The sequence below is a fragment of the Sphaerodactylus townsendi genome, linkage group LG08 (genome assembly GCF_021028975.2).
Source record: "Sphaerodactylus townsendi isolate TG3544 linkage group LG08, MPM_Stown_v2.3, whole genome shotgun sequence".
Taxonomy (NCBI): Eukaryota; Metazoa; Chordata; class Lepidosauria; order Squamata; family Sphaerodactylidae; genus Sphaerodactylus; species Sphaerodactylus townsendi.
In genome coordinates this window covers 84,840,764-84,867,941 of record NC_059432.1, presented here as the reverse complement: position 1 = coordinate 84,867,941, position 27,178 = coordinate 84,840,764, and the positions used below count along the sequence as shown (strand labels likewise).

The following is a 27,178-nucleotide window of genomic DNA, read 5'->3' as shown; positions in this document are numbered from 1 at the left end:
CAGGAAGTTATGCATCTCAGCTATGGAAACATCATGTGTTCCCAGTGTGAGTACAGTACATTTTTCTCCCCACAATATGTAGTGGACATGCACAAATCTCCACTGTAGATGTTAGTGAGATATGTGAATTCTGGTAGCAGTATTAATTACTGCTAGAGCCCTTTGGGGATGAGGTGGCCTATGAAATTAGATGATAGATAGATAGATAGATAGATAGATAGATAGATAGATAGATAGATAGATAGATAGATAGATAGATAGATAGATAGATAGATAGATAGATAGATAGATAGATAGATAGATAGATTACCTAGGTCACTCTCAGGAGGTGTACAATTGGTCTGTAGTAAAAGTATGGGGAAAAGACACAAAGCATAGAGACTGTTAACATGAAACATACAACATGTCTCTAATTAGACAGAAGTCAGAAAAAAGTGGGTATGCACAGGAAGAGTTGGTAGAATTATTTTTGGGAAGGCCCAGTCATTCTAGGGACCCATGGCTCTGACCTAGTCAGGTGATTTATTTCCATATAATGTTGAGGTGAATCTGGATAGAATAGAATGAAGAGCGACCCAGTGGGAATATTTGTTTGGGCTCCTGGAAGCACTCAGCATGCCTTGAATACCAAGATATTCAGCTTCCACAATGGAAGCGCTCAGCATGCCTTGAATACCAAGATATTCAGCTTCCACAATGTGTCACTACTGGTTTTAATTTATACAGCATGGTAGAGGCAGCAACGGTTACCATCTCTGGCCTCCCCCTCCCCCCTTTCTCTCTGATTTTTAGGTAGTGCTAGTGGAATTTGATGTTTTATCACCATCAGGAAACTGAAGATGCAATGTATGGTTTTAATTTGTGGATTTTGTTGTAATTATTGTATGGAATATATTTATGACCTGTTAGAGAGGCAGTATAGAAATATTTTTTAAAGCAATTATTTCCTAAAGAACAGCATTCAAATGGTTACACATTCTAAGAAAGGACTGCGTATTAAAGGTCATTTTTTGAAAGGGAATGTAGCATTTGGGTATCCTGTAAGTATTATTTGTTATGACCTCTATTTACTTTCCTTTTCCTAGTGTTCATATTGTGCTAATAAAAATCTCTGTTAGATTCAGGTAAAAAATTATTGTTTGCTGCAAGCCACCCAATGATTTTTTCTTTTTTTAGACAGCAAAGAAGGGAATTTGAATATGAATTTCCCACACCCAAGGTCAATAATTAATCTATTGGATAGCACAAGAGTAATTATATCAGCTGATCACTGTGAACTTCTTCAGATCCTTCTCAAAGCCTTTATTTATAAACATGAGATCCTGTTTTTTTTTCTAAATTAGCAGATCGTGTGATATATGTATGTGCGTGTATCATTTAATGCCATAGCTTTTTAACTGTTAATCTGGTGCAGGGGTCTGCAACCCGCGGCTCCAGAGCCGCATACGGCTCTTTCGTCCTTGTACTGCAGCTCCGTGTGGCTTGAGACCTGAGCAACCTGAGGACCATGCTTTGCCATAATAAGCAAGCGCACAACTACCCGGGCCGCCTGCAGAGACGCATGTGCAGAACGACCAGCCTCCCCGAGCCGTTCGCTCATCATGCACATATTTGCTTACTATTGTTGTTGCCCGGGCTTCAGGCGCATGCGCAAGAAATCAATACTGGTGAGAAAGCCCCGCCTGCCTTCTCCGTCTGCGCCTGCTCAGCTAGGGTCCTGTGGGTAGACGGGACCGGGCCGCCCCTCCTCAAATCTGTAGGAACTGGTGAGTATTAAGCTGTGCAATGCATTCTGGGAGCAGGGTTTTTTAGCCCCCCATGTCTGTGTACCTCCTACCAGTAGTTACAGTGCATTGTGGGATCGGGTCTCCCTCCTTGTGGTTCAGACAGCTGCAGAAAATTATGGGATTGAACTGCCTCCAAGTCCATACTGGTGGGCACTAGGGTGGCAGGCACTGTTTCCTCAGAATTATGGGATAAGACCAGAATGCATTGTGGGACAAAGCCCCTTTCCCAGCTTCTCCTTCTGTTCTTGCACCCTTTGCAGCTTCTCTTGCCTTCCCCTTCCTCCATGGGTAGCATTTTTCGGAGACTGGGGGGTGGGTTTGGATGCCAGCACAGTTGGGCAAACCTGTTGTTATTATTTTTTAAGAGTTCAAAATGTTCAAAATGTGTTCTTTACATAAATGAAATAATATAATATATTATAATATAATTTTCTCTGAAGCACTTCATGGATTTTATAAGCAACACACTATAATTGTTATACAAAGCGTAAAGGTAAAAAACAATATATACAGTGTTATCTTCATTTTAAATGTCAAAAAGTATTTGCGGCTCCAAGTGTTTTCTTTTCCATGGAAAATGGGTCCAAATGGCTCTTTGGGTGTTAAAGGTTGCCGACCCCTGGTTTGGTGCTTAGTATTTATCACTGGTTGGTTTTTAATTTCTGTATTGGGATGCTGTATTTTAATGCTTAATGATTGTTTTAAGTTTATGTTTGCAGTGAAAGTTTTTGTTGTAAACGACTAATTCCTCACAGAATGTATATGTGTGTGAGTGACATGCTGATAGTGGGTGGAATTTATAATTTAGAGATGCTGACATATTTATTGGGGACAACTCTTGGAACCAGAAGGTCCAGATGTGTTAGTGTCAGTGTCTAGACCGGTAGTTTTTGCAGAGAAAGAATTTTTGGGAATAAGGACCCTGCTCTTGCCAAAGAAGGAAATAAACATCTATGAAAATAAGAATTCCTAGCCCATGTTCTAAAAGGGAGGGAGGAGATGGATTTTCTTCTTCCTTTTTAAGGTGTGGGTTGTAGCAGCCTGAAAAATGCAAAAAAAAAACCCCTAGCATTTTTTTAGATCCACTTTTTTGGCTCCCTTTTATTCTGCCTTATTTCCAGGAAGAAAAAAAAAGCAGAAATGTATTTTTCAGTCTTTTTTTTCTGTTCAGCTTTAGCAGAATTGACCTTCCCTAGGAGACCAGTTGATTTTTTTCTCCACATTCTGTTATCACCCAACATTGATCTAGCGGTCATCACCACCCCATCTTGTATTAGTGAATACCATAATTGCACACCAGTCTGGTGGAAATGTTAGAGAAGCATAAATTGCAAACTACCAACTATTGTGCTGGGACATCCAGTGTTATATTGTCAGCTGTGGGCATACAGCTTAGTATAGAATAACCTTCATGAAGAACTGAAGGAATATTAGAAGAAATATAGATAGCTATGAATAAGAATAAGGACTTTCATTCTGCTGAGCTCACAAGATAGCCTTTTACTCTATTGCCTTTTCTGGTGGTCACTTAATAGTGGTGAATCATGCCTACATGATTTGCACTGATGAAATCTCCATGGCAACTTGGTCACTTTAGTTAGAAATATGAGCTGGCAACTCAAGGTTATTTTCTCCTAGTGCTCTTAGAGTAACAATTAGCTTTACAATTGAGGCTCAGTTCTGAAGCAAGATCTCCATACCTAAATTCTATCTCTATAGCAGTTAATGTGTTCCAGCATGCAGGTCAGATAACACTGTTTTCTGGCTCTCATTCTATAAAGGAGTCATCGTCTTTGACGAGTGCAGGCTGGCGGTAGGGCAAAACCCAATGTCCCCTCTGTGCTTCATCCATGCGCACAGGAAATATTTCTTCCTTTGAGCAGGCATGAAGTCAATATAATATAGACTGAATTTGTGTGCTCAAAACAAATACGGATTAATTTAATTTCTGTGTAAGTGTTGTTTAGCTTCTTCGTTCACACTGGTGCAAAATGCATCTGTAGTAAGTAAACTAGATCTTTTTTTTCTTGCTTACAAGCATCAGCTCCCCCTGTTGTCCATAAAGTGCATCATTCTAGAATATAAGAAAGGAGCTGTGTTCTTTGCTGTTCTTTTGTAACCTGACATGAAGTAGACAGATACCTTCTGAAGTTTTGTGCATGCTGTGCTTTTTTTTTTCCTTGCTGCAACAAGAAAAAAACCTTTTCTTTTAACCTGGCTTCCTTTGAAGAAGTGACTCAGGCAGCTTCATGGCCTCTCAAGGTAAGCAATTATATATAACCTATAAAGACATGTTTACCAAGACAAAAAAGGAAAAGGAAAGAAAAAGAAATCCAACCCCTTGTACTATTGCACTCATCAATTTGATTGAGCAGGATAGTAACAATTCCGAGGCATGATAATTCTGCTCGGCATTATACACTGGAGCCAGAAATCTGTAAGAAAATATAAACTAATTACATCTATTTAGCTAACCGTCCGTCCATCCATCTAGTATCCATCCATCCACACATACATTACCTTGGGTTTCCTCTTGATCATGTGATGCTGTTTTAGCTATGCCTGCCTTGTGTCTGCCAGTGCATGCTATTTATCTGGTCATACAAAACACTGAAAGAGTGTGCTTCTAGTAAAAAGGTTTGCCTCCTTCAAGCAGGCTTCATTTGAGAAATCCAGAGGTACTAATTCTGCTGAACATGATTGACAACATTTCTGCTAACTAGAAAATCCAAACACTATGAGGCTGAACAGAGAGTACTTGTTGAGAGTTGGTTGGTTGGTTGGTTTTGCCTTAGGTAGTTATTGGCAGGTTTCATTAAAGGTGAACGTTGCAGGCAACTAGAAATCCTCTCAAGCATCTTCTCCTCTCTCTCTGAGTGACTACAGAAAGTGCGGAGTTAATGAGGCTGGTGTGGGAAGGCATCATGGCACCCTTGCCTGCCGAGAGGAAGCCCTGGTGAGGAAATGCAGTAGGGGCTGGAGCTGGGGTGGGGGAGTGGGGGGTGGGCGCAGTACCCGGAGCTTGCCCTGGGAACCATGTTGTAATGGTATGCCACTACATCTTTCCTCCACTTTTGTGGGGGAAATTAAGTATTACACTTTTTAAAATGAAGACAAATGCTTCCCTAACACATTCTAGGGCAGTTCTTTAAATAGCACATTTTAATTTGGCATATGGGTTTTCCCGGTGTTCTGAGCAGTTCTCACCCAAACTCAATTTTTCTCTCCTCCCTCCAGAGAAAAATTATACACACGATGCACCTTTCATATTCTTCAGGACTGTGTAATTTTGATAACTCTGTTTGTCTTATGACATCAACCCCATGATCAGCTTAAATGTTTCAGTCGTGAAGTTGCTAGTGACATAGAACAAAGTCAGTTCCTTCATCTATCAAATGGAAGAAATTAGACCAGCCTCATACTGCCCTGTGGAGACAAAAACCTGTTAAACGGCTCTACAAAATTAAACATGCCATTTAGATGACACCGGTAGCATGGTCTAATATTTCAATGGAGGTAATATAATCATTTGGAACATGGTATCTTTCTAACAGCAAAGAACTATGAACTATTACTGCTAAACAGTTACCCCCTTTTAAAATCTACTGACATCAATGAGCATAGAAAAGTGTAACTGCATATGAACTGATGAGTACACATCTAATCAGCAGCCAGTGCATCAAACAAAAACCGTGCTTATGTCAGGCACTTTACTTTACTTTATTTATTTCCTACACTATTTTGAGTGTAGGAAAAACTACTGAAATTCCAAATGGTGCTCTAACACATACAAAGGATCATGCACACGTTGTTCAGAACGATTTCCATGAATATCTAGTACACCTGCTATTTTCTAGCTCTGACTTGCAGGACAGGCTTCACTTTCCCTTTCGTTCCCCACCTTGCAAAGATGACGCTGACACTCAGTCCGTAAAACTTCACAGCATTTTGTGTAACACGAGTTTCAGCAACAACAAGTCTCTGTGAGGTAAAGTGATGCAGGAGAGTGAATTAAATATTTATAACCCGGTTATACATTTTTTAAAAGTCAGATAGAAATTCAAAGGGATTCCGTCTTCCTGTGGTCCCGGGCTTTGAAGGAAAGCTGTGGCTGCAATGATAAATTAAGATCAAAATGTGATTGTGTGATGAAGCAGCTATGCTCACATTCAAATAACGCTCGCTTTTTTCAAGCCCACAAGAGCAGAATAGACCACTTCACAGCGACATCCACAGAATCAAGGGAGGTGGTCTTGCTGGGTTTTCCAAAATGAGGTCTCTGACCTCTTCAGAGGTCAGTGAAATCCTGAGAAAGTCTCTGGGGCACACAGGGCTTAACACTAAAGGGAGTAAGACAGAGTTGCCAGTTGCAACTACCTGGATTTCCAGTGACTTGAGAGGGAGAAGGCCAGGCAGAATGGCAAGCTTGAGAGTGCATATGTCAGGTTGTCATGCGGGGTAGTGGTAGGTTTGCATCCTCTTAATACAAAGACAAATAGGATGCAGAAAAAAAACTTAAGTACTGAGTTTCTCATATGATAGGAAAAAACCAGGAGTCCTATTTAATTATTCACTCAGCATAAAAAAATTTCTAGAGAAATACCCTTCATTATGAAAGTCCATCATACAAGATAAGGAAGCCACATACTGTAAAGAATACAGTGTATGCCCCTGAGTGTACTATATTACGTATTATAACAGGTTTTGGGCCTTTTTCTAAGTTTGTGTGTTTTAAATAGAATGTAATATTCCTAACTGTATTTTTATTGTTTGAATGTGTTCAAGTTTGGTTCCCTGTGAACCCTGATTGGGTGGTTAGGTAGCATAAAAATGTTTTAAATAAATAAAAAAATGTATTTTTGCATCATTGATATGGTATATGATATCAGTGATGGATAAGCCAGTGCATGTGGTTTACAAATGAAATTCAAAGAAGTGCTGAACCTGCTGGAGGACTGGGGAGCTATAGCAGATTTACCCACAGAGGATCTTTTGTTACCAGGCTAATATATGATGGATGTGAGTGACTTCTTTTGGAACCATGTTGCTACCTATGCTGCCAGCTTTCTGGAGTGCCCTGGAGATGCTTGGCCAAGTTGGGAAGTCCATCAGTTGCATTTGCCAGTGTCACCTATAAGGACAGCCAGCTAGTCTGTAATTCCCCTTGCCCATATCAATGATGCAAAAGATCATACTACACCTCTTGAATGGATTGAGAAGAACAATGCCTTCCAACCTAGAAAACAACTCCCAGGTCCCAGCTGTGCTGTTCAGATGAAAGTTATGCAAACCCCACTCATCAATGAAGTTCCTGCCTGATATTTGCCTTAAAGTACTAATCTCACGTTCAGCTTCCTGACTAACCTCTCCGAAGACCACGGACCCTGATTAGATTTTTTTGTCTTGAAGTTGTTATTTCATCAACTTCACTCCCTGAAACACAGATTTCATCCTGCCTCTCCTAATTTGGCCCATCAAGCCAAGCACCTAGACCATTAGCCAACACTTTCATTAATCTCTCTCTGCCGCTTCTTTGGAAAGCCAGCCTTGCCCTTTGTCTCAGAAGCTCAGGTCCATTTTCGGGTACAAAGAATATCCACTCCTAACAGCCTCTGGTCTGGTAATACTGTCCTCAATACAATGTCTTCTTCCTTGGATCTCAGCATGGATCGCTGACTCTGCTTCTTGGATCCAAGCCTCTTCAAGACCTGGTAACATATCACCCTTTAAATCCCTGAAACTCCCTGACTCTATCTCTCAAATTTTCCCCTGAACACTATATATATCCAAAGGTGGGATCCAGCAGGTTCTCACAGGTTCCCGAGAGTAGGTTACTAATTATTTGTGTGTGCCGAGACGGGGTTACTAATTGGTGATTTTGCCACGTGATTTTTGCCTTAATTATGCCCCTCCTCTCAGCAGTAGCGCACAGAACTTGAAGCAGTCTAGCAGGAGGTGCACCGGCGTGCGTGGCAGCCTGCACCTGCGTGCATTCGTTTCCCACCCAAGGACCGGCGCAGTGGCTGCGTCCTTGCCACAGCCCCACCCAGGGATGCCCTGACCCCAGAATGCCCGGCCATGCCCCCGTCGTGCCCCACCCAGCCCCATTGGTGCTACGCCACAGTTTGAATCCCACCACCTTGGGAACCTGTTACTAAAATTTTTGGATCCCACCACTGTATATATCTTAGACCTGTGTAAATTCTCTGTGTGCTTTGATTTGTGTGCTTGTGTATCCCCAACCATCCTTGAACAAATTTGTTATGCTTTATTTGCTGTCCTGCGGATTTCTTAAGGGAATAGATTCTGGTTTATGAAGTTGCTCACCCAGCTCTCGCTAAAGCAAAATGGCTGCTTCTGCTAATTACCCACTCTAAAAGGTGAGCAGAACCCTCTATTTTGTATAACACATTGTTTGGTGAGGAGACAGTGGCGTTCTCCACGTAGCAGAAATATAACATCTTGAGGATGTTATAAAGTAATAACCCAAAAACATACTACATCACATGCTAAAAACATTAAAATCAAACTAATCCAACTGTCTCCATCCCAGTGCTTCTTAGCAAGATGCTCTCTTTTAATGTACAAATTTCAACTCATTCTTAGCATCAAAAGGCCCTGAGATTTTGGAGATGCCCTTCCTATATCTCTGACCTTAACCTGAGGCAAAGGTTCTTGTGGCTGGTTGTTTTACTGATCTCAGTGGGGGCTAGAAGGCCAACCAACGCTGAAGATTAAGATTTCGTAAACTAAAGCTCACTTTGTTAGATGTTTATAGTAAAATCTTAGTCAACAGACTATATAAACAGTATAGGAAAAGAAAACAAATATTAAGTTATTTTGAAAGTTCACAATATTGAAGAGATACAGGTCTGGATTTGGCAGAAGATTTCTATGGATAGAAGCAAGGTTGAGATTGGTTCCAAGTTGGCTTCTGAACTCAATTCTGGGTTCTGGTATTGACATTTAAAACCTTGTGTGGTTTGCAGCCAGCATACCTAAAGGACCACCTTTTGCCATATAAACCTCCCAGTGCATTCTGGTAATATTCAGAGACCTGCTTGGGTACTCCTGCCAACTGATGCTAGATGGGTGGCAACCTAAGGCAAGTACTTTTTGGTGCTGGCACCAAAACTTTGAACTCCCTTCCCAAGAAGATTCAGCCGTCTACCACTATCATTGTCTACCACCAGTAGATGAAGTCTTTTTTTGTTTGGTTTGATGTATCCCAAATAAATGTTCCCCTAGTTGTAGATATGCGTGTTTGTCTTTTTCTATTTTTGTTGAATTGGTTAAATATTTTGTATATGATTTATTTTAAATAATAAATCTTGTAATTGTGTAAATCTTGTAGTTTTTTCAAGTTTAGGTAGTAGTTAGTTTTGTAGGCTTAGAGTAGGTGGTTCGATTTATGTAACCTTTAGTAGTTAGTTGCCCTTTATATGATCAATTGTGGACCCCAAAGGACATAGTGTTGTTTTTTGCTTGAGCTAGTAGGTGAGTTAGTGGGGATAGGTTGGCAGGGGTGGATTGGACATGGGGATGGCATTATTGAGGCCATTTCTTGTTGTCTATGATATTATATTATTGTGTTATATTATGTTTAAGATGCAATAATTTGCTATTGTGCTGTTATGTTATTCTGCTATTGTGTTATGAAATGTTTTATGCTGTTATGTCATGCTTACTGATGTTCTTGCTTTTTGATATTTGTGGATATGTTTATTGATGCTGCTGTTTTGCTGTTTTGATATTTCTTGGTTTGATATTTGCTGCTTTGATATTTGATTAGTATTTTGATGTTATTTGCTTGTTGTTCGCTCCCTTGAACCCTACGGGGGAGGGTGGGGTATAAATTGAATAAATGAAATGAAATGCTGTTTTAATGTCAAATGTTTTTATGGGCCGTTTCCCACTTACCAATTGTTGTGGGCCAAAGGGCATCCCCACATTTGTTAGAGTCCGCAGCTTTTGAGCACGGAGAAGTTGTTCCCCACATCATTTTGCTCTTTGGGAAATCTTCCCTAAAGAACGCGGGGTCAGAATTGCAGCGTTCCCCAAGAGCATGTGTTCCACAGCGATCACAGCCATTGGAGAGCGGGTCTCTGTTTTGATTGGCGGGCGCACCGTTTTAGAGGTCAGACTCTTTTTTCGTCATCGACACATGCACACATCATCATAATGTCGCTGGTCGTGTATTGTCCACCTCCTGTTCTGGCTTCTGATTGGCTCATTCCTTGCGGTGCACTAATATTTGCCGGTGTTCCCCACAACCCCGTGCTCGGTGCGGGGTACTCCAAAATGTTGCTCTTCTGACCAGGTCCAAAAATGATGCATGCTAAGGGGGCAGAAGAGCACCAGAATCGGGGTGGCCACAATGCCATCGCTGATACTGTGGGGAGCACTGCAGAACCCCGGGTCATTTTGCCAGATTGGCCCGCAACAATTGGTAAGTGGGGAAAGGCCCTATGTTTGCCACTCTGGAGACCCTGTTTGGGTTGAAAGACAGCACAGAAATATTTTTAAATAAATAAATACTTCTGGATTCCACCCACAGTCTGTGATATTTCTGTGCAAAACTCAAAAGGAAACAAAATAAGTTTAGTGATTGTTCTCAATTGGTGCAACTTAGTTATGCTGGACAATTTTCATTGACAAAATCACCTCCCTCCCATTTCTTAATGCTTGTTTATTTCACGCAGATATTCCTGGGCACATTCATAAAACCCTAGAGGATCCTCTTCCTGGTTCTCCAGATCCACCAGAGCAACTTCAGTCTTCAGAGACAACCACCAATTGTAAACAAGCCCAATCCACTACCAGTTTGCCTCCTGGTTTGGAATACCTACGCCAGGTCCTATTGTTTTCCAAATCCTTTTAAGCTTCTATTATATATATTAATGGGACCCATCTTATATTTACGTCTATTTTACCCAAACAATTCCCTGTGGAAAAACAGATATGCAGTTTTGTTTATTTCTCCTAGGAATCAACCAGAGGACTTCCCTGGGGACTAATTTCAAGTAACTCATTCTCCTCACTGCAAACCACTAACTTTACTTCATGCTATTCCTCAAGTCCTTTGTCCCCCAGGATAAATACTTTGGCAGTATTTGGGGCTGTAGTGGGGGTCAGGTGAATCAAGGAAGTCATGCTCAGTGACAGAAATCCCTTCCAGTCACAGAAACCCTTCATTGGATCCAGGACAGTTTTTCTTCCTTTTGATTTACTTCCTTGTATTTCAGATTCTCTCTTTGTTTGAATTTTTTTTTTACTGAAACAGAATTATTCTGCATGATGTCTTTCTCCTATGGGTTGTTATAAATTGAGTTATACATTGAGTCTGGCTTCGCTAGGGGAGTGTGGGGTACAAATTAAATAAAATTTCAATTTTAAAATTGCCTTGTCAAATGTCGTAGGGATACTTCCAGAGGTAGGATCCAACCAGTTCTCACCACTTCTCTAGAAGTGGTTACTAATTTTTTCTGAGTGCCAAGAAGGGGTTACTAAAGCAACCTCCCTGCCCAATAGGGACTGGAGGTGCGTGTGTGCGGCGACGCCACTGTTTGAATCCCACCACCATTGGAACCTGTTATTAAAATTTTTGGATCTCACCACTGGATACTTCACTATAGCACAGCATATAAAACGTCCTGTAAGCAGGTGGCATCTTTTGGTTTCTCCTATGGGATTTAGCATTTCTATTAGAGAGACTACAGTTCAATGGCAGAGGGCAAGAGTTTGTTGTGAAAGGCCCCAGATTTAATCACAGCAGTCTCCATCTAAAACATTTCATCTGAAGAAAGACCCACCTCTACCTGCAATCTTCTCTGACTACATATGTGAAAAGGCATAAGATTAGAAGCCAGCTGTATTGCCAACAGGTCCTGGAGTTTCTGAAGTAGCTTTGCACACAGGTCAGGGTCCTACAAGGACTCACTTTCAGGGTTCTGCTCTTCCTTGGTGTTGCATGTAGTCAGCGTAGCACTTTGCTCTCTTTGTGGCCATAGTTCTCCACCACCAATATTCTGGTGGACTGGAAGAGGGTCCTGGTAGGCTACAGGGCCAGGCTTGAGAACTGCATGGCAGAAACCTGGAGACTACCTCCAGGGCTGGTGGAGAGGTTTCCCTTCAGCAGCCTCTGGTGCTGAAGAGATTTTTTACCTGCAGGTGGCTCTGCAGTGCCAGGCCCTTCCTATATTCTGTGGTCTTCCTTAGTTACTAAACTTGGGTTCTTCCCCAAGGATTCCAAGTCAGGATCATTGAGTAGCTGGGAGGGGTCAAGACAGAACCTACTTGTTAAAGCAATGCATGGTCTCTTAGTGCTAGCTTCTGCAGAGTGACCTAACACAAGTGGCTGCATTCCTTGTTGCTCAGATACCACTTATTCTGTCACAATTTGCTTGTTAGATTAAAATCAAAAAAGGTGCACACAATTAGGTAAATTAAGAAAACTCTCAGATTTGGATTATAAACTGCTAGCTTTACAAATGCCATAACAATACTACATACCGAGTTGATGTCAATATCAAGTGACTAAATAATACCATATACATTTCAGCCTCAAAGGCCTTCCTCAGTGGTCAAAAGTTTCTACTACACACACACATACATAAAACAGTGTATTTTAATCACAGCAATTTGGTGCTATCTAGAAAAGAGAAAGAAAACAGATTTTTTTAATAAAAACTTGATAATTTGAAAGGTATCCCATATTTTTATGATCTTTGCTTTGTAACAAATATAAACGAATATAAAAATGGTCTACCTCATATTGTATGGTGTGATGTATATATGTAAGACAGGCCATGAATGCATCGTGAAGATTGCTAATAGAAAGCCTACTCAACAATAAGTCTAGAGTTAATTCACAAAGCAAGTTGTAGAACTGTATCTGGAATTTGTCCCAGTTACCTCTTCTCCCACATATAGGAAGTAGTTCCAAATGATCAGCGAGGTAGGTTTGTACATTGCCAAAGGTGATCATGCCAATGCAAGCATTGGGAGAGAGACTTTTGTTCTGTTTGATTATGCTTGCAATGCTTAATTATATGGTTTAAAGCCGATGTTCTATAAAATGGGAACGTAGTGAATTTCTTGTCTGTACCCTTGTTGTTCAAAGAGTTATATTTTTATTTGACTTCATAGTCGCTCCTTTTATAGCCTTCTGCTGATATGACTAGCAAAATTTAAACTTCTAATTAGTCAAGAGCTATGGATGTCTCGCAAGTTAGTTCAATAAAAGAGCGAAGAAGGCCTTCATTCACTTGCTTTCCAAGTGAAACTGGAAACTAAGTAGAGTTTGTGAAATGTGGATCTTGCATGACCTCCTCTCTTAGTGCAGGTTGTCACATTTAAGATTCCTTCCTTAAACACCTCTATGAGTTAAACTGGGGACCATGCCCTTCGTGGGCTTTGCTTGCGTTTTCATTTTACTTCAGGATAAGGACTGAGTTGAGTACTAGATGGAAAAGAGAATACATTTTTAATTCATACCAAATAGAGATTCTGAGATGTTTCCCATCCTAGTAAGCATATGGCATGAGCCACTGACACAAACATACTGTTATTACATGAGTGCCAGGCTAGCCGGGCATCCCTTTCCTTAGTGTCATTCATCTCCCTGTCTGGACGCGATGTGCACATCTGTTTTTATACTTGTATGTCCACTCGTAGGTTCTATGCTATGCTATGCTATTTATTGTATCTTGTTTTTAAAGCCTTTTAATGTATATATTTTTGTATTATTTATTGTAGTATATTCAGTGGTGGGATTCAGCAGGCTCGTACCCCTTTGGCAGAACAGGTTGTTAAATGGGCCTTCTAAACAACCAGTTGTTAAATTATTTGAATTTCACCACCAGACCGGTTGTTAAATTATTTGAATCCCACCACTAACTATATTGTTTTATATGTTTTTGTTGTAAGCCGCCCTGAGTCCTCTAGGAGATTTTGTGGGGTACAAATGCAATCAATCAATCAATCAATCAATCAATCAATCAATCAATCAATCACTCAATCAATACATGTTTCTAGAATGTTTTTCCCTACTCAGTTCCCTCCACTAGCACCCTGAACAGCATTCCCAAATACAGGAGTCTAAACTACCAGTTCTATTATTTGGTTCTGCTATACGTCACAAAAGGCATAAAATATCTTCAGTGTTCAACAATTCTTACATTGTCTTATTTACTTTTATTTCTCTACAGCTGGACCAGATAATTATTCACCAGCAAGTGGAGCTTCTTCAAGGTATTGTACATCAAAACTTCCCCTTCATCAGGAAAAAAACCCATTGTAATTCAGTACATATGTAAGACAAACATGAGACAAAACTATAGTTTAATTAATGGCCCAATCCAGATGGGGAGAATGGCTGCTGGGAGCGGCAGAGGACCGCGCCAACATGTTTGCCCTCTCTGCTGGCTAAGAGGTAACTACGTCAGTGGAGGGAAAAAGCATGTCAGTGTCCAGCAACCTTACAGCTCCATGGTGGGCAAACCTGAAAATGGGTGCCACTGCAGAGCTGCATTTTTGGCCAAGTGGACACTGGCACAGTGGCGGGGAGGGAGGAGAATTCCCAAGGGTGGAGCTGACTGTAGTCAGCATCCACTGATGTTCCATCCCAGGAATGCCACCATTACAGCCTGCAGACTTAGGATGAACTTTTGTGGGGTATAAGCCTGTTTGAGATGTGAAACAGTTTGGGCAGCAGGATTGTTTCCAAATTACCCTCCTTTTCCATATAGCCCTAAGCCCCATGGCGATGGTGAAGCATTGCATCCAGCGCTCCCTCCCTCTCTCCCTCCTTTGCCTGTAATTATAGCTACTGTGATTGTCTCAATGCAGGACACTCCACTAACTGTGATTACTTAGGGACTGTTGAGCTAGGATTTTTATAGTCCCCCAAATGGAGGAAAACTGGGTGTTTTTAAAATTGGACCACCAGATCCAAAATTAACTAAACTTGAGAGCTCTTGTAAGGGGAGGCATCTGTAGTTATGCTGAACATTCGATGCCTCTACGTCAAACCTGGCCCCCAAGCCCTGCTGAGACTCCCCAAAGAATGTGCTGTTGTGTGAAAAGGTTCCTACCATTGCAATAAAGATGGGAAAATTTGTCTCTGATCTAAAATTGTTTGATTAGAGTCAATCATAAAATTGCATCCCTTGACCCAATTTTCACCAAATATGGGAGTTCTTGTAAGGAGAGGCACCTGCAGCTCCACTAAAGTTTTGTACCTGCACCTCGAAAAAGAGCCCCTCTGAATCCTGTAAAGATTTCCCATAGGATTTAATGGAAATCTGTGTCCCCCTCCCCACAAAAACATTGATTATTCAAAAAAAGGGGGGGGGATAGTGGTATGGGAATTCAGCCTTTTTTGGATTTCCAAAAAAAAAATTCAGGTTTCTTAAATACAAATCTGAAATATACTGAAAAGTATTGGTGCACACTCCTAATCTGAATATGTTCAGTGGTTTAATGTTGGCACTGAGCCCAATAGAACCAAAGAACTTTAAAGAAAATTTAATACATGCTTAATTTTTCCACTGACATCTTTCAACTTTGGCTGGATTCTACCTCAAATGACCAACAATCTGTATAATTATTAAATGTATATAAAGTATCTAACATATGCAGAAATACGCTGTATTAAAATGTAGTACTAAATCAAAAAGGTTATCAGATACATCTCTGCCCAATCATAACGATGTCTGCACATTTGATTTTGCTTAGTTATACTTGGCACTGAGACCTGCAGCAAGTATGAAATAAAAAACCACATGGGACAAAGAGTTTACTTTGCAGTGGAAGAAAATGGTTGCTTTGATCGTAACTTCTGCTCACCTTTACGGTCCTTCACCATCCGGATTACAGACAACACCGGTCAAGAAGTTATCACTGTGAACAGACCATTAAGATGTAACAGCTGCTGGTTTCCATGTTATCTGCAAGAGGTTAGTAAATCATAGTAGCACTACCTTTCATGTAAGTATATACCTTGTAAAAGACATAGAACTACTTTGGGAAAACAGTGCAACCATTTTATATGTTGAAGCTCATGAAAAAAGAGCAGTATATGTAAACATTCATCGAACTTAATCTTAAATAATGTTTACTGAGTTGCCATAGAAAATTGTGTATCTTGGGTATCTTCCCCTGAAAAATAACTAAAACTGTCTTGAGGCAATGCAGGAATGGCCATGCACAAAATATTGCCAACCTGAACAGCTCACCAGCCTTTTCTATTAAAAGGTACAAGGTCATGTGAGTCTGATAGGCTGAAAGTAGAAGCTGCAATACCTTAAGAACCTCCTTTGTTAGTGGAATGCACTTTAAACATAAGAATTTAGCAGACATGAAGGAACATAAGAACATAAGAAAGAGCCTGCTGGATGAGACCAGAGTCCATCTAGTCCAGCACTCTGCTACTCGCAGTGGCCCACCGGGTGCCTTTGTGAGCTCACGTGCAGGATGTGAAAGCAATGGCCTTCTGCTGCTGCTGCTGCTGCTCCCGAGCACCTGGTCTGCTAAGGCATTTGCAATCTGGAGGAGGAAGAGAAGGAATTAAAATTCCCATGAGTTAATAGGAGAAATGGCTATACATTAATGAGCACCAAGGCAGGCAACCATGAAGGACAAAGAAATTCCTTATACCTGTGAGTCACAGTGAGAATGCTGTTATGTATTGTTAATTTTAAGAATGTGGTGAACAGCGGGTAGGTTTGTTTATTGCAAGCTGGGATAGGCCTGGACATTTGGGAGTTGAGTCTGGGGTTGGGGAACAGAGAGACCTCAATGTGCTATAATGCCATAGTCCTCTCTCCAAGGTAGGAATTTTCTCCTGGAGGAACTGATCTCTGTAGATTAGGAATCCATTATAATCCCAGGAGACCTCCAGATCCCAGATGATGGGTTGGCAACACGAACTGCAGACAGAAAGGGAAAGGTGATAGCAGCCGGAAGGAGAGATCTGTGCTGAAGCAGAAGGAGATAATTCATCTTCAATCATTTTTTTAAAAGTATTTGAACGCAGCTAAACATTTGCAGAATCAGCTTTGCTGCTTGCAATTGGTGAACCGATCACAAACTGAACTGATGGGTGATGGAGACTCCAGGCTTCACACTGTTCACATTTTTTTTCATATTCACCTATATAAAAATTCTCTGCAAATAAAAAAAAAGATCAGCACATCAGGGTAATATATTCCAGTCCAGCCCTCCATAATCTAGTGCAAGTTTCATGTCCAGATGGAGTTATTAATGTAGAAGAACATTGAAAGATGTGATCTCTCTGCTACGGAATGAAATGTCATAGTCCATTCTACCATCTCAATCTCTGCCACCTTGCTCTATTAACTGTATCACATAAGCTTAAGTACAATGAAGATAAAAGGTGGGGGAGAATGAAGGGGCAGGGGAAAGACATTCGTATACAGGACAACTATTGCCTGGTTGTACTATGATGCTGCATCATACGTTTCTAGGTAACGAGAGCAAGGATCCAGAGTAAATTTTTCACTAGTGCAGGGGTCTGCAACTTGCGGCTGTCCAGATGTTCATGGACTACAATCCCCATCAGCCCCTGCCAGCATGGCAAATTGGCAAGAGGGAAGGGAGGAGGGGCTGATGGGAATTGTAGTCCATTAATATCTGGACAGCCGCAGGTTGCAGACCCCTGCACTACTGGAAGACATTTCTGTCAAAGGAACAGAATTTCCCCTCCTCCCTTCCCTTTTGCCATAGCTCACTGATCTCCCTAAAATGCTACTCTGAGGGGGGGCCAGGAGACCCAGAGGAATAGCATAAAGCGAAAATTGAGAGTTTGCAGCAGGAAGGGGAAACAGCAAGAAATTATGCTTCCACTTCTATGAGTGGAAAATTGTCTTTAGGGGTCATAAAGGAAAATGGATGGATGGATTACAATTTTTATGTTTCAGATGTGTTATTGTTCAGAAATTATCTTTGTTTGCATGTTTAATATGAGGACATTTTTGACTGTCCAATAGTTAGAAATTCAATCTCCTCCTGGGACCACAGTTGGCTACGTGATACAGAAATGGGACCCCTTTCTGCCAAAATTCACTATCAGGAACGAGAGCAATGAAGATGTGCTGAAGATCATAGGTCCCTATGCAACGTGTGGTTGCTTGGGAGATGTTGACTTTGAGGTACTTTTGATATATTATTTTGAATGATTTTATCGCTATCTTTAGACTTCTGTTCCATTGCCCACATATGGAAGGTTGCATCCAATTCCTATGTGGTTACAACACACACCATGTATTCACTTTTTTAAAAAGTTGTTTTAATTTAAATTTATTTATTTACAGACAAGAGTGCAAACAAAACAATAACAATATAAGCAAAACCAAAACAACATCAAACCTTACTAAAAATAATAACAACGCTTCTGTAACACATTTCCAAATCAACAGTCCGCTCAGTGTTTTTCCCATTCCACAAATCTGTTTGTTTCATCCAGTTATTGGTCTCTAAACATTTTTGAGCCCATTTTTTCATTAATGGGGCTGTTTCTTGTTTCCAGCATCTTGCAAGCATACTTCTAGCCACTGTGATAAGACGCATATAAAATATTCACATTTCCCTTGACCAAAACTATCAGCTCTAACTGTTCTAGTCACCTGTTGGTAGACATGAGTAAATATCCCATTTTGGTTTTTTTTTAATCCCTCCCCCCACACTCGAGGTTTTATTTCCCTGATTTTCATAGTTGGACATGTAGATTCGTTTGTATTGTGTACACAAGTTGAATGCTTTTTATATGCAAATTATACAGTTTTCATACATGCAGAAAACACACATACATGCAATTGTATTAGTTAATTCACATTTTTTTTAAAAAAAACAGGTACATTGTTCATGTGGTGAACAACCTCACTGACCATGGACACCCACCCCATTTGCTCCTCTGAAACATCTAGGCACCAATAGTGACCTGAGTCCCCACCAAGCAACACACTAGTCATTCAGAATGCCTGATACTTGGAGGGATTTTCTCTCCCCTTTTAATAACATTGCTACCATCTGACTGTTTTAGGAATTACTTGCCAGTGATCCCAACTTCCTTTCCTGCCCATCTTATGCCTGCATCTCTCATTACCCGGTGACTGGTTAGCACAAGAACATCTTACTGCACTTGCACACTCCTGGACAATGAGCAATTTCATAACTGACTGTCTCCCTTTCCCTGGCCCCCAGACTGAATAGATGGTTTGAATGGTGGGGTTCTGTCTGGTATGGAAAACAAGTACCAGCATTCAAAATAGTACAGAATTTATTAAAAGTTAAAAGGCCTTCGGGGATTGGGCGGTATATAAGTTTGAAAAATAAATAAATACATACATACATACATACATACATACAAGAGAGGTATAAACAAGCAATATTCCCTCTCAGTACATGCCCTAGATGATCTTATTCTAATGCGGGCTGTTTAACTTAGAAGGTATATGTGAGTGTGCACTGGCAAGTCACCATTGATTTATGATAACAGGCTATCATTACTTGTATTTTATACAAGAAAATTATGAACACCAGTGTCTTCTTCACGTTTTGTAATCCATTTATATTGTGTGTTCAGAAATGGTGTCTAATGCTCTTATATTTACTGGTGGGTGTAATTGGTGGCTGTGGAATTTATAAAAATTCCAGATGATAGAATGATAAAAAGAGTTTCCCCCATAAATCCGAAAAATCCAAATAGTAGTTGTAATAAACAAGACAGTGGCATTCAAATGGTTCTAGACTTCAGCTGGTAGATTTTTTTCTACCTCTATTAATAAATTCACTTTGTATTAATTATAGCACAGTCCTGTTCATGTTTACTCAGAAATAAGTAGACAGAAATATGATTTAGGATTCTACAAACTTGGAGGAATCCCCAGACCCCCTAGAAACCCCAATAGCAGTGATAGTGGGAGGAAGTAGACATAGCTGGGGATTAGGGGGAGAGGGGATAATGGGCTTTCCCTTATCTCTGCAGATCCAGTTCTGAATCACATTAATTCAGATTTACAAATAATTGAGACATGCTTACAATGTATACTTTCCTCTCTTTTTTCGCAGGTAAAATCTCTAAATGAGACATCTACAATTGGAAAGATTTCTAAGTATTGGTCTGGTTTTGTCAATAATATATTTACCAATACAGCCAACTTTGGTATCCAGGTTCCTGTAGATCTAGATGTAAAAATCAAAGCAGTAATGATTGGTGCTTGCTTCCTTATAGTAAGTATGTTCTCATTAAAAAAAACATTTATAGGAACATAACTGCCTACTTGATCAGACCAGTATTCATCAAGTCCAGCATAATATTTCAGACAGTAGTCAACAAGGTGCCCTGAAGGGTTAAATGAACAGAGCAGAACAGAATGGGCCTGCTCTGATCTGTAGGCCATATTCCATTCCTCACCCTCTCCCAGGAGTTCCCAACACCTTCTGGAGGGCCCCCCTCTCTCTGGTACCTGCTGCCGCTACTTGACCTTTGTAAGAATGGGCCATAGAGGAAGGTCAGGATCCTCCAGCTTCCTTTCCAGTTCTGAGGCCTTGCCTCTGTGTCTCCCACTTCCCCACCCCTGAACACCGCAGGGACGATTTACCACCTGGTACACCCCTGGAGGAATAGTTGCTTGCCAACTGCCAACCTTCCCCCACCTGGAGCCCCTTTTTCAAATAGCATATCCAAGATGGTGGAGGTCTGTGTGGTACAGAGAATGCAATCAGCATTCAAAGTTTAAAAGTATTTATTAAAAAGAAAATTTGTATAAGCATAAGATTAGCACAGCACCAGATTAAGCAAGGGATCCAAAACAAATTAGACACAATAGGCCACAGGGACATGTAATTTTCTTTTTTTTCCTAAGTCTGAATTGTGTCATTAACAAAAAGGATGCCATACTACATATCCAGAATTTGGACTGCTGTCACCTACACTCTGTAGAAAGATGGGATTGAGCAGCAGAAAAACATCTAAGAGCCGACTGATTTTGATGGCAGACTTCACATTTTCAGTGTGAGGAACCTAGTCCTGTTTTTCACTGGACTAGGATAACTGGGCATGTCTCCTGATGGATCCAGTGTCATGACCAAACCTAAAAATGGTGGTGCACAAAGATTCAGTTTTTATTTCAACTCTTTATTCTGACATGGCTCAAAGTAAAATTCTCCTGACCTTTAAATCTCTCTGATTTCCTCCATAAAACTGTCCTTGATTGGAGATGCTAATGAAAGAAAATACTTCGGTGAAACAAAAACCTACAAGTAAGTCTTTTGATATTAATTGTTTCCTTTTTGTATCTTTCTCCTCATTCGCTGTTTATATGTAGGACTTAATGTTCTTTGAGAACTCTTTAGACGGATTGTAACAAGGAAGATGACAGAAACAATGAAATATGCAAACGACAGTGTAAGGAAGAACGAAACATAAATTGGATGCCTGTCCTTTGAAGACGTCTATGAAAGACACTTCCTAATTCTTTTTCATTTTCTTCCAGTCATCCCTTGAGTTTTGGATGTCCCCTTAGAACTATACAATGCTAAGGTTTGGGCAAAGGGGAAAAAGGGTGGGTGGAGGTGTTGATGTTTATTAAATGATAACTGATGTAAAGAATTGTTTTCTCATTTTAATTGTGTGGACTGTGACTAAACACGCAGTTTTACAGACAAGGAGAGCTCGAGAGCAGCATCGCTTTGAAGTGCTGCAATTCTCGTTGGGCCTGTTTGATGTCTTTGCGTCAGAAAGCATGAAAGATCAGAACGAAGACAGGAAGCTGCCGTGATGAAAAGTCTTTACTTACCAATCCTTTTGAAGTTTGGGGGCGCCTTGGTCCTGGCTATTAATGAAAAAGAAGAAGAGAAAAAGATGGGTTTATTTCATTGCATCCCAAGAAGCTTTCTGATTTAGAGTTCAATTAGCACTAACTAACAGAGATATCATCCACTGGGAAAGCTAAAGACCAATGTCTATGGGGATGCTGGGGGGGGGGGGAATGATTGTGTTAATTGCTCAGATTTAAGAGATGCTTAAACAACACTGTTAAAATTTATAGGCTTACTGAAGGTAATTGTCTGCTTCCTGCATTAGGTGATGGATCAGAACATATAAAAGCTAATAATTTGAAGTGCAAATGAGAGTAATTAAACAAATCGGAAATCCTGAGTACAGTTACCAGATTACACGTATGTGCTATGTGCTGTTGTGCGGGTTTAAGGTTCTAACCTGAGGTTCTGGTCCTTTGTTAAGGGAGGCAGCTGTTGCATCAAGCTAAACTTTACCTAATAAGTGCATTTCCAGATGCTATCAAAGTTGTGCAAAAAAACAAATCAGATCCTTTGTTGTTTCGAAAACTTGAATCAAGGTCCTTAACAATGGAATTGAATGATCATTTTGACAGCGGTTTCCAATTGACAAACACAGGTGTATGTTCCTTTCAAATCCAAATGGGATGCAAGTTGGTTGGTGTTTGCCCCTTGTCTTAGGGATCCTTAGGAACCCCATGGTGAAGTGCAGTACTGCAGTCAAAGCTCTGCTCACAATCTGAGTTTGATTCTGATGGAAGTCGGTTTCAGGTAGCCAACTCAAGGTTGAACCAGCCTTCCAGCCTTTCAAAGTTGGCAAAATGAGTACCCAGAGGACTGGGGAAGGCAATGGCAAACCACCCTGTACATTTGGTCCATCCAGTAAATGTTGTGATGTGATGTCACCCCATACATTAGTAATGACCTGGTGCTTGCACAGGGGACTACCTTTACCCTTAAGGAATCCTTCCTGAAAAATTACAAATAGATGCACGAAAGTACCTCTCCCCATTTGACAGGCAATTGATAACAAAGTTCAAAGACCTTTAGTAGGCATTAAAACAGGCAATTAAAATTCTTCCTTGATGAAGGTGGCATGACAACATTGATATATGAGTGAATTAATTTTTCATTTTGCAAAATGAAGATAAAGGTAAAGGCAACTCAACATTGGCCACACCTTATCTTTTGGCAGGTTGGTGCTGTTAGTGTTTTCTCCTATCCTGACTGACTTCAGTGAGGTAAAGCGGTTGAGGAGGTGGAAGAGCAGAGTTAACTCCATTCGCCTATGCCTATGGTTGTGAACCTATGGCACTCCAGATGTTCATGAACTACAATTCCCATCACCCCGTGCCAGCATGGCCATGCTGACAGGGGCTGATGGGAATTGTAGTTCATGAACATCTGGAGTGCCATAGGTTCGCCACCACTGGCCTATGCACTCTTGTTTTGATGTAAAAATAGTAAACTCCCACAATTTACTTATGAACGGGTAGACTTGTGTATTTTAGGTGCTTCTCCCACAGCACAAACAATAAAGATATCCAAAGATTTCCCAATGCTCTGACCTGGATGATCCAGGCTAGCTCAATCTCATCAGATCTCAAAAGCTAAGTAGAGTGGTCATGGTTAGTTCTTGGATGGGAAGCCATCGTGAAAGTCCAGAGCTGTTGTACTGAGACGGGCAATTACAAATCACCTGTTTGTCCCTGCTTGGAAAACCTGATGGGTTTTCAATGAATCGGTGACAACTTCATGGCACTTTCTACCACCACCACACGATGTCCCAGGAGATCTCAAACCCTGATCCCGCAATCCTCCCTTACCCCAGAAAGATGACCTATTTGTTATCATTGCCTTCTTTTGCATTTCCTAGCATGTGTGTGCATTTCATCTTTAGCATCATGAAACCAGAGAAGCTGCAATCCATTATGTATCAACAAGTGGAGGACTCACAAGAGGGTACAGGAAGGGTCTTATTACCCCACTTCTCTCACTCTTGATTTTTCCCTCGTCCTTTTCATCATTGTTTGCAGCCTCTGCCTTTCCTCCACTCCCACCTACCTATGCAGTTGCATACCTGCCTTTTCCTGTTTTCCTTGGGTAGCCTCTGTTCCCACTCACGTCACCCTTTTTGTTTCCTCGTCTTCCCCCCTTTCACTTTTCCTTTTTCACCATTTCTGTTCCTACTCTCTAAAGCTTTATCATCTATCTATCCTATCTTTTATTTTGGCTCTCTGCTCGCCCACTTGCCTCCCTTCCCCACTCTCAGCTCTCATCTGCCTGCTTCTCTCCAGACACTGCACTTACCCAGCTGCTTTTCCCAATCCTCATCACAGTCCTTGCTTACTCCCCTCAATTCTCAGTACAGCAATTCTCTTGCCCTCTTGCTCCCCCTGCAATCCTTTGGCTTGATGCCTGCTGGCCCATTGTACTGACAGCTCTCCAGCCCACAGTGCTGATTGGAGCTGCCTGAAGCCCAGAGGTAGCTTCATTGTCTGGAGCTCCACACACACACTTGGGTTGGGAGGGGGACAGCTTTGAACCCTCAAATGCATTTTAAGGTGTTCAGATTTTTCTGCAAACCTGAAGGGTGATCCCCTAAATTTGCAAGAAAATTTTTGTAGAGTCAGTCTGGCCCTGATTCATGGATTTGGGTATCTGTGGATGGGGGTCACACATTGCTATTAGAGGTATAGATTCTAACATCAGGCCTCTATTCTGCTGTGAAACACAAAACAGTTTACAAAGGAGATCCAGGATCAAATCACTGGAGGAAAAAGGGGACTCATCCTTCGTTGCTGTTTTTCCGCAATCTGTAAATGAGTTCTCACAAAGAGGGAGACAAGTGATAACTCTTGCCTTTATCTCCCCCAACTCTCTCTCTCCCATGCCTCTGCCTAGCAGACCCAATACCTAGACTAGGAATAATAGCACTAGATCAAAAATTAGGGGGTCAAGATATGCTGCTGAGGGGAAGGGTGGCATATAAATAATAAATGGATACCAGCCACTCCAGTTCATGGTTGGATGCTCAAGGGATAAAAAAGGAATTGAACCAATACTAGAGGTGGAGAACATTCCTTGTTCTAGAATGCTCTGCTTGGGTTCTAGTGCCTTGGGGACAGAACTAGGTAAATACTAGGACCCAAGTGGTACATCCTAGAACAAAGAAGGTTCAGGAAATGTCATCTTTCAGTGAGAAACAATGTAAATGTGCTTAGCACACATGAGATCCCATTGTCTCAGGGATATGAAATCAGAGCCTACATATGTATATATTAATTGAATACATTCATTGTTGAGATAAAGTATTTCAGCTTTTGAGGCCTTTTGTAGGACTCATTTTTTAAAATAACTTTCTATGTCAGCAAAAATGCCTGGATGCTCTTGGACATACTAAATGTGCAGTTTTTCACACAACTCTTCAGTTGAAAATGAGATGACAAGATCCCCTGGTGCACTTTAGAAATATATACACGCACAACACCAAAAACGGTCTTCTGTAAAGATGTGCAATGGCAGAAATAACCACATGGTGGCAGCATTGCTTCATCATTAAAATATTTCAGTCTTTTGCTAACAGGCATGGGTCTAATCAAGCAGCAATTTAAAAAGTTTTAATCCAGTTCTCACTTAAAACTGGTTCTTGTAAATCGGGTTATCATATTTCTACGAATTTGGGGAAAAAAGGCTGAATGTTTTGTTGCCATTATAGATGATCACAGGTTTTAAAGTCTGCCAGCGTCAGTCTGCTAATGCAACCCTGTGGGCTGGGCCCTCTCCTAGAGTTTAAGAGAAAGGCATTTTGCTTCTGTGAGAGAGCTGTGAAAGATGCCAGGGAAATTTTGGAGGGAAAAGAGATTTCCTGCCTTAAAGTGCATGGCCAAATGAAGAGCTTCCAAAGCAGCCTCTGGAGATCTGCAGCACCCCCAAGAGTGGCAGGAGCAGGTCAGAAGGTCAGCCAAGATGCAGGAAAGTATGAGAGAGACTTGCAGAGGCTTCAGAGAGGCCATCAAAGACTTGATCACTCCTGGTGTCCCAATCTGAAACTGTGTTCCAGTTTGGGGTTGACTTCTACTCCCACCCCAACACTCACTGCAATGGTGAGAGCATTCTTCTCCGACACAACCAGCAGCAACAGATGATGATGGTGGGGCCCAAAGAAAAGGCGGCAGCCTCATGGCCCAGTGAAAGCACCAGGACAAAACATGTCAAGCAGCAGGCAAGACAATTGGGAACAATATGGGGTGAAGGCCACCCACCCCCACCACCCACCACATGCTGGTGAGAGCAACAGCCTCCATGGAGGGGGGGAAGATGGCAGAGGGTGAGGGCGCCAGCACTGCAGCTGGTGAAGAAAGCCATTTATGCATGCACTACTCACCCAGCAGCTTTTTGTTTCACAGTGGGGCTTCCCTCCTATTTAAAAACTTGCACAGGGATTCTTTCCTGCAAAGTGTCCCTAGTCGAGCAATCCACCAATCTACAACCTTGTTTTTGTGCAACTTCCATGATCTGCTCCCCCCTCCCCCCCCCGGTCTTTGGTCTAGCACAGGGGTAGGGAACCTGCGGCTCTCCAGATGTTCAGGAACTACAATTCCCATCAGCCCCTACCAACATGGCCAATTGGCCATGCTGACAGAAAGACTGATAGGAGTCTGGATTCCCTGGAACATCTGGAAAAACTGCAGTCCTGGTCTAGCATTAGTTTGCAAGACCATGCCAATTTCTTGTCAAATTCACTTCAGCATGATTTCAATGGGGAAAAAGTCCTGATCCTTCTGAAATGGTGGGCTGAAGAGTGGGAAGAACTGCTATGTGTTGGCAGGGGAAGATGAGACGAGCAAAACAACTCAAAGGGCCTTTCCCCACTTTCTTCCATCCCCCCTATGCAGCGCGCTGCTCTCAGCGCGTGGCATCCCAGGCGCGCGCCCGGGCGTCCCCACGACCCCGTGCTCTGCGCGGGGTCATCAAAAGGCGCCCTTAAGAAGAGCGCCTGGGATGCCGCGTGCTGAGGGGGCGTGACAGCGGCAGCGTCGGGGTGGCTGCACTGTTGCCGCCCCTGTCGTGGGGAGTGCCGGGGGACCCTGTGCTACTCTGCTCAAGTAACGCAGGGCTTAAGGTAAGTGGGGAAAGGCCCAAAGAAAACTAAACATATGCTAATTTTCTTCACTTTCCCTGTGAAGGGAGAAGAAAAGTAGTAGTTCCAGAGCTTTCAGAAACTATGAGGATTCTTTGATCTGAAAGCGGGGTGATTGCCGAAGAGGAGGAAATGTCTGCATAACTGAGAATCAAACCCAAAGGCAATGTACTCTCAATGGGAAGAAGAGCACAAGTGCGTAAATGGCCCAAGCCTCTGGGCCCTCAGCCTGTGGTGCACTTGGAGGGGAACAGTGAAAAGTGAGGCAAATCTTGTCCTCACAAGGCCTGACCAGGTGGGAAAGTGTAAAAGCTTTGAAAGTTCTTGGGGTGGGACTCAGACAGGTCCTTCCTTGGCCCCAAGCCCTGCCACCTGGGAGGAGCCAACCCTGAGAAGAGAACATTGGAGTAGCCTGGAAACGCCCCTC

The 27,178-nt window shown here is 41.7% G+C and overlaps 1 protein-coding gene across 3 annotated transcripts; it reads left to right on the top strand.

The window, feature by feature from the left end:
- LOC125437434 (phospholipid scramblase family member 5-like) lies at positions 1–21,764 on the top strand. 3 transcript variants are annotated; one of them, XM_048504982.1, is made up of 8 exons: positions 1–46; positions 1,415–1,766; positions 10,490–10,641; positions 13,997–14,039; positions 15,525–15,745; positions 17,798–17,959; positions 19,878–20,039; positions 21,137–21,764. In XM_048504982.1, exons 2-8 carry the CDS (start codon positions 1,508–1,510, stop codon positions 21,173–21,175), a joined length of 1,038 nt encoding a protein of 345 aa, XP_048360939.1. In that variant the 5' UTR covers positions 1–46; positions 1,415–1,507; the 3' UTR covers positions 21,176–21,764. The 3 variants fall into 3 exon arrangements, with proteins under 3 accessions (XP_048360939.1, XP_048360940.1, XP_048360941.1); XM_048504983.1 differs by lacking the exon at positions 19,878–20,039; XM_048504984.1 differs by lacking the exons at positions 1–46; positions 1,415–1,766 and adding an exon at positions 3,648–4,049.
- Positions 21,765–27,178: the final 5,414 nt, after the last annotated feature.

What these genes read in the sequence shown, in the direction of transcription:
- LOC125437434 (XM_048504982.1), top strand. Translation starts at nt 1,508, where the DNA reads ATGCTTTGCCATAATAAGCAAGCGCACAACTACCCGGGCCGCCTGCAG. An exon ending in CCTCAAATCTGTAGGAACTG is followed by an intron (nt 1,767 to 10,489) that starts GTGAGTATTAAG and finishes TATTTCACGCAG; the next exon opens with ATATTCCTGGGCACATTCAT. An exon ending in TGGGAGATGTTGACTTTGAG is followed by an intron (nt 17,960 to 19,877) that starts GTACTTTTGATA and finishes CTTTTTTCGCAG; the next exon opens with GTAAAATCTCTAAATGAGAC.